This window comes from Fusarium falciforme, chromosome 2 (assembly GCF_026873545.1).
Source record: "Fusarium falciforme chromosome 2, complete sequence".
Taxonomy (NCBI): Eukaryota; Fungi; Ascomycota; class Sordariomycetes; order Hypocreales; family Nectriaceae; genus Fusarium; species Fusarium falciforme.
Window position 1 is genome coordinate 4,732,789 of NC_070545.1, and position 7,366 is coordinate 4,740,154.

At 49.7% G+C, this 7,366-nt stretch overlaps 1 protein-coding gene across 1 annotated transcript; it reads left to right on the plus strand.

Annotated features, from left to right (window-relative positions):
* Positions 1-1,939: 1,939 nt before the first annotated feature.
* NCS54_00333500 (Hypothetical protein) lies at positions 1,940-6,450 on the plus strand (the record flags this gene model as incomplete). The annotated part of the gene is made up of 2 exons (XM_053148912.1): positions 1,940-3,826; positions 3,886-6,450. 2 exons carry the CDS (start codon positions 1,940-1,942, stop codon positions 6,448-6,450), a joined length of 4,452 nt encoding a protein of 1,483 aa, XP_053004887.1.
* Positions 6,451-7,366: the final 916 nt, after the last annotated feature.

Sequence of the window (7,366 nt, forward strand, 5' to 3'; positions counted from 1 at the left end):
TTATATCCCTTTAGGTAAAAAGGTATCTTATATTTACCTCTACCTAACTTCTTTAATATCCTTAGTAGAAGTTTAAGATCTTATATTATTTCCTAAGTTATTATCTATTATAAAAAGTATCTTATTATTAAAAAAAAATACCTAGCTAGTTTTTTAATTAAAATATAAATTAAATTAGCATAATTATAAATACCTAAATACTAAGTTATAGCCTTCTATAAGTATAATATTAAATAAGATTTCTTAGTTTTTTCTTTTAATAAAAACTTTAAAATAATTAATCTTATTATTAATAACTCTATTATTATAATTAAATTATTTTCCTTTAAAATTAATTATTATATAAGGCTTTACCTTATACTTTTATAATAGCTTAAGCCTATTTACTATCCTTAGGTTAAATAGATTCTACTTAGCTCTACTATCTACTAAAGTATATAATTATTCTCCCTTAACTTATACTAGTATTTTAAAATATCTTAGGTTTATACCTCCCTTTATAGTATATAGGGCCCTTTATAGCATTATTAGCTATTCTTCTGCCTATAGCCCTTTTATAAATAAGTTTCCTAGTTTTTTAATAATATATAGCTAAGGTAGTTATATTTATATTTACTATCTTTATATACTTTATAATTATATATATTATCTTAGCTATATAGCTAGTCTTAGTATTATTATTTTTATTCTTATCTTAGGTTTTCTTTATCTTCTAATTAGGTTATTAATTACTAATCTTCTAATTCCTCTTATTCTTCTTAGTTAACTCGTTTCTACTAGTCTTTAACTTTATAGATAATCTACTTATATTTCTAGATAGCTCTATATAGTTCTTCCTTATACCTAGTATATATAACACTAATAATATTATACTAATAGAATACCTAATAGCCTTTTATTTTATATTATATATAGGGGTTATTATTAGGTTATACTAATAAGGTGATAAAGAAATAATCTTACTTTTATTTCTCTTCTTAATATTCTTTATACTAATAGTATTAATAGGATATCTATAAGATACTAAGATATTCCCTATGCGTAGGATATATTTATATATTATCTTATAGGTTAAAGGGTGCTTCTTAGTATTATAGGTTTTTAGCTAATTCCTTATAATAGGCCTTAATATAGATTTCTTACTTATATGCTATATCTATATATTTTTATACAGTCTAGATATACCTTTCCTATAGGCTATTCTAATACTAGTTGCTATTTTTATTATATAACTATAAGTAGTTTTTTTTTATCTATAGTTCTTTATTATTTTTTTAGTATTTTTATTATTAAGAGTATCCTTTATATAGTTCTTTTTATAGCCTCTAGGTATCTTATTTAAACTTAGTTTAGTTTATACCGCTATTACTTACTTTAGCGATCTAGTTATTATATAATAGCCTATTATATTAATTTATTTTTTATTATTTATAGATTTTATTATATTTTTATAATACCTTAACCTAACCGGGAGGCCAGTGGTAGTTTGGGCCAAACTACCATTTCGGGGTCAGGGGCACGGACGAATGGGCATGCAGGGATACACGCGGGGGTGGGTCCCAGACGCGGGCAGGGGGGCCAAACTACCAGTCCCAAACTACCATTTCATGCTGCAGCCAATCAGGATAAAGGGAAGGGCAACTTCAGGGTTAAGGAAAAAGCAAGCAAAGGAGGGAAATACAACAGAACGCGTCTCCCAAGGCCAGCCTTCTCGCGACCGACCGGGTGAACGAGGGATATCCTTTTCATATGGACATGAGTCTATAAAATGAGCGCAACTAAGGACGACCGAGCAGTTTCCCAGCAAGCGGCAATCATTCGAGGGAGAGACTATCAAGAAAAGAAAGAAAGAAGGGAAACAAGGACTGCACGTACAGTATCCTAAGAGGAGGAACCAGAGGGAGGTAGGGAAGGGCTCGACATAGTCCAGATCGCAGCCATGGCCCGAGGGCGTCCCACAGACTCGCCCGGCGGCAACGAACCGGAGCGGCAAGAAGATACAGGAGAGTCCGCCAGCTGTGTTCATGCAGAAGCCACCAAACCGGGAGAAGGGTGGCTTATATATAATGGCGAATACCGGTCGTTGATCTGCGCCTTTCACGGCTATGCGGTCTGCAGCCTCGAGGGTCACTTGAGGGACCGTCACCCAGACATCGACCATCGGGCCCGCAGCGATATCATCCACCGCCATAAGGGTCTACAGCTGCAAGGGCCGGCATTGGAGCAGCTCGTCCAGCACGGTGCGTCAAACCCGACCCGGGCCGTCAAGGGTCTCGTCGTTCACCGGGGCTTCGCTTGCACCTGGCCGGGTTGCAGGCACCTCACGCCGAGCTGGAAGTGCCTGCGGGTTCACCTCAACGGCGAGCACAACATAAAGGGAGCCAAGGCGCAGGCGGGCCTCTGGACCGGCGTCTATCTGCAAACCTTCTTTACAGGTCCAAAGAGGGCGATTTACTACTTCTGCGTAAGAATCTCGACCAGCGGTAACGATGATGCTGTCTCGGCAGCAGGAGATCCTCCGACGCCGGTCGGCAGGGGGAGAAGAGCGACGATGGCAGACAGGCAGCAGACGCACCCGGAAGATCAGACGATGATCGCCGACATCACCCAAGGGTGGTCACTGCAGCAGGAGGAGCAGGAGAAGATGCAGAAGGTCATGGAGGAGGGGATCCTGAGGCACGAGACGACGAACTGGCTGAAGAGGACCGGCTGGTCAGCCCACTTCGCCGGGAGGAATCTGGTGGATATCCAAGCCTGCAGCAGGATGCCCGGCTGTGACGACGACGAGCTGCGACGGATGGCCACGGCTCTAGATCGTCTATTCTTCGACCGCTGCATCGGCGGGTTAAAGAGCATGCCCCTGATGACCCGCCTGCTCCTGGCCAGCCCCCACCCTCACGATGCCCACAGCCGACCGTTTGGGCCGCTGCAGGAGAAGACCAGCATGGATCGCTACCTGGTATATGTGAAGCGGTTCTTATGCTATTGCCTCAACGTGCTGTCGCTGGAGGAGGATGCGCTGTTTGCCGAACACGGCTTTCGCTTCACGCCTGCACAGAGGGCCAGCCTCGAGCTGCTCTGGGCGCATCTGCAGGACGAGGAACAGTCGGGCGAGGGGCTGCAGGAAGAGATATTGCAGATTCTGGCGGACTTCTGGATGCAGCGGCTCGACGGGGACCCTTTTGCGAGCCCGCTGTGGCACTTCGTCGGGGTGCTGGGAATCGACGGCGAGACGGGGCAGCTCCGACCTGCCCACCTATTCACCTACGTGCTTGCGGGACTCGTCTTCACGGGGCGGGCGCTGCTGGGAGAGTGGGCTATACCCACCCGGGAGCGGGCCGGGATGACGGACCTCGCGCAACGGTTCGCCCAGGTTCGAGACGCCTGGCTTTGCAAGGCGACATACTCTCCCATGGGCTATACGCTCAGCTTGCTGTTATACGGAAGGAAGATCGCGCAGGAGACTGGTAGCCGGCTGATGGTGTCCTGGAGCAAGGACGGCGAGATGATGTACTTCATGGGCAAGCCGATCCTGATGGAGAAGATTCGTCACATGGTGGCTAGGATGACGAAAGACGCCGAGGACCTGCTGTGGGGTCAGTTGATGTTCAAGGAGGGCGACGACGAGCGTTTCATCCTTCCTCTGGCCGGCATTGAGGATGACCTCACCCATACAAGACGAGGCCGGTCCTTCATCCATACCAACGACCTCGCTGGCAAGGAGGTCGAGATGCTCGAGGACCTCGTCATGGGCTCGCGGAAGACAGAGTTCCTAGATCGAGCGGGCGAGTGGAAGTGGGCGGGCATCAGGAAGTACCTGAAGCTGGTGAAGAAGTTCGAGGAGTTTCTGCTGCTCCTCTCCCACATCACCGGCGGCCAGCCCAGCCGAGGGAAGAGATCACGGGCCTGCGCCTGGTCAACGGCATCAACAGGGACCGCAACGTCTTTGTCATCGACGGCGATGTTGTGCTCGTCACCCAGTACCACAAGTCTCTGGCCCACTTCGACTCGCCGAAGGTGATCCCCCGCTTCCTGCCGGAGAGGATCGGGCAGCTGCTCGTGATGTACATGGTCTACATCCGACCGCTGACGGATCGCTGGGAGGCGGACAGATGGGAGCTATATGGCAAGATGGCACCGCCGAGCGACTTCATCTGGCATAACGAGACGGGGCCATGGGAGAGCAGTCGTATGTCTGGGGCCATGGGGAAGTGGACCTCCCACTATATCGGCCGCAGGATCACGCTCCAAGACTGGCGCCACATCGCCATCGCCATCAGCAAGAAGCACGCTCGCGACCGGGGGGCCGCTCGGGCAGACTTTGAGGACGGCGACGACGATGACGAGTCGGAGCAGTACGAGGCGCCGGACGATCTGGCTGCCTGTCACACCGGCCAGACAGCCGCCAACTACGGTGTCACGATCGATGTGCTGAAGCGCTTGACGGCCGAGTCTCTGGACATATTCGGGCAGGTGAGCCGTCGTTGGCACAAGTTCCTCGGCTGCGACGCGCAGCAGCAATCGGCCTTGGAGCCGCCGCCGTCAACTTCGTCCTCGAAGCGCAAGGGTGCGGCCGAGTCTGGCGGCGAGGAGAAGAAGTGCCACCCTCCCCGGAAGCGGGCCAAGATCGCCTCGCTCGAGAAGCTAAGGGCAGGTATGACAGCAGCAGTGGGGGACAAGAAGAAGGACGACATGATCCTGCGGGCACTCCGGGCTGTCCTGCGTGATGACGCTGCCCAGTTTCGGTCACCCCAGCAAGAAGAGGCCGTCAGGTTGGCCGCGGCGAAGCAGAGCCCGCTGGTTGCCGTGCTGCCAACGGGCGGCGGGAAGAGCTTGGTCTTCATGGTCCCGGCTATGCTGGCAGGTGCAGGCGTGACCATCGTGGTGGCTCCGTTCGCCGAGTTGAAGAGGCAGCTAGTCACACGCTGCGTCGATGCCGGCCTAGACTGCAAGTCCTGGCCCGAGGCGCGTGAATCTTGGCCCAGGGTTACGCTGGTCTCGGCCGAGGCGGCTGTCACCGATGACTTCCTGCAGTGGGCCGCTGATCTGAGTGTCAGGGGAAGGCTGGACCGAGTGGTCATTGACGAGTGCCATCTGTCATTCACTGCCGCCGAAACCTACCGCGCGAAGCTCCGGTGCCTCGTTCTCCTGCGGAGCTTGGGGTGTCCCTTCGTATTCCTCACTGGGACCCTGCCGCCGCTCCGTCAACGCGACTTCGAAGAAGCCATGCAGCTCCAGGCTCCGCTCTACATACGGGCTTCGAGCCATCGGCTGAACGTGCGGTACTCCGTCCTTCGCGTCCGTAACGGACGGGGCGTCATGGAGGTGAAGAGGCTGGTGGACGCCCGGCTCCCACGTCTAGCACCGGGGGAGAAGGGGGTCATATACTGCACCAGCCACGCGAAGTGTAGAGCGCTTGCCCGGCAGCTTGGTTGCCATTACTATCACGCTCAGCGCGATGATAGCGATGCGCAGTTCCTTGCCCAGCGCGAGCAGGGCTTCCAGGCATGGGTCAACGGCGAAACACCCTACATCGTGGCTACCGCGGCTCTAGGCACGGGCCTTGATGTTGCAGGCATCGTCCATGTCATCCATCTCGAGGCCCCATTCAGCATCATCGACTACGCCCAGGAGGCGGGGCGGGGCGGGCGAGCTGGGGAGCCCGTCACCGCAGAGATAGTCGTCGAGGAGAAGGACTGGCCGGTTGAGGACCATATCCGCGACAGCTACCTAGACTTGAGCACGCGCGAGGTACGCAGTCTGATCCGGACACAAGGTTGCCGTCGCCGCCTCCTTGGCCAATGCTTGGACGGTGACCTACGGGACTGTGGAGATCTCGATGCCGTCCGATGCGATAATTGCCGCCGCGATGAGCTGTTGTGGAAGAGTGAGCTATCCTCGCAGGGTATCATAGCATCACATGCCCGCGGCAGGCGCGATGCCCTCGCTCTAGAACGTTTCGAGGCCGCCTTGGAGGAGATAGAGGAGCTTGGCAAGATGGGCTGCCGCATCTGCTGGATGTTCGATGGCGTCAAGGAGGCCGGGCACCAGTGGGGTACCTGTGGTGCCACAGCAGAGAAGGATCTGTCCTTCTCCAGCTGCATGATCTTTCAGGGTCTGGTCAACTACAAGAAGGATCCACAGGCACGTTTCTTGAGCTGCTTCTACTGTCACGTATCGCAGGAGCTCTGTCGGGACGGTTACGAGACCAAAGGAGCATCATGTCGGTGGAAGCATGCTGTAGTCCCTATGGCGTTGGCCGCCGTGACGGAGGCAGATATATGGTCGCAAGTCCAGGAGGCTGCCGGTCGAGACTTCAAAGGTCGGGATGACTATGCTGACTGGCTGGGCCGTAAGCATAGCAAGTTGGTATGCGGGCGAGAGATGACCAATGCTATGGCCGTCTTTGATCTAGTGCTCAAGTGGAGACAAACTCAAGAGCTTAGTTAATTACTATGTTTTACGCATAGTGTAATACGTTTGACTAGTTATATATAATGATATATAATGTGATGTGATAGGCAATAATAGGAAGGGAAAATAAAAATAAAAAAACAAAGGAGTATATGAGAGAGAGAGAGAGAGAGAAGGGGGGCTCCCACAGTAGGTATACTACCCACATAATACTTAACGGTAACTATACATACGAATAGGACTTGGTGATAATAGCTGGCTTTAACTATATAATTAGAATGCTTATAGGAGATGGTATAAATAATATAAGAGGAGGTAAAAATAAAAGAAGTAGAAGAAAGACGAAAAAGAGAAAGATATAGTAGTCCAGGGTAGGCAAAAATAATATCATTCTAATCAGCAAAAAAAGCTCTTTGAGGCTGGCTAGACGCTTCCGAGACTCGAACCCGGGTCTGTCCCTTAGTCAGAGGGATCGCTCTGACCACTAAGCTGAAGCGCCTTTTCGCTCTCAAAGTTACTAAGGTCGAGATGGGGCTGGCACATGAGGGTATCACGAAGACGACGGCAAGGTGACCAGGTCAACGCGGCACAGCAGGCAGCCATAATGGCAACTACCGAGGGGAGAATAAGATAAAGGGAGGGTAATATAAAAAGAGGTTAGTTATTATTAGTAAAATAGTATTAGATATTTAAATAAAAGAAAGGAAAAAAAGATAAAAAGTCTTAATAATAAAAAAGAAATCTTCTTAGGATAACCCTAGGATAATAGAAGATATATATATATATAACCCTAACCTTAAGGTAAGAAAAAAAGGGGAAGTATATAGGCCTAGCTGGAGAATAAAAGAAAAGAAAAATAAGGAAGAGTATATAACCCTAACCCTAGGGTTAAAAATGAGAGAAATTAAGGAAAAGTATATAACCCTAACCCTTAGTTTTGCTTTAAGCTAGG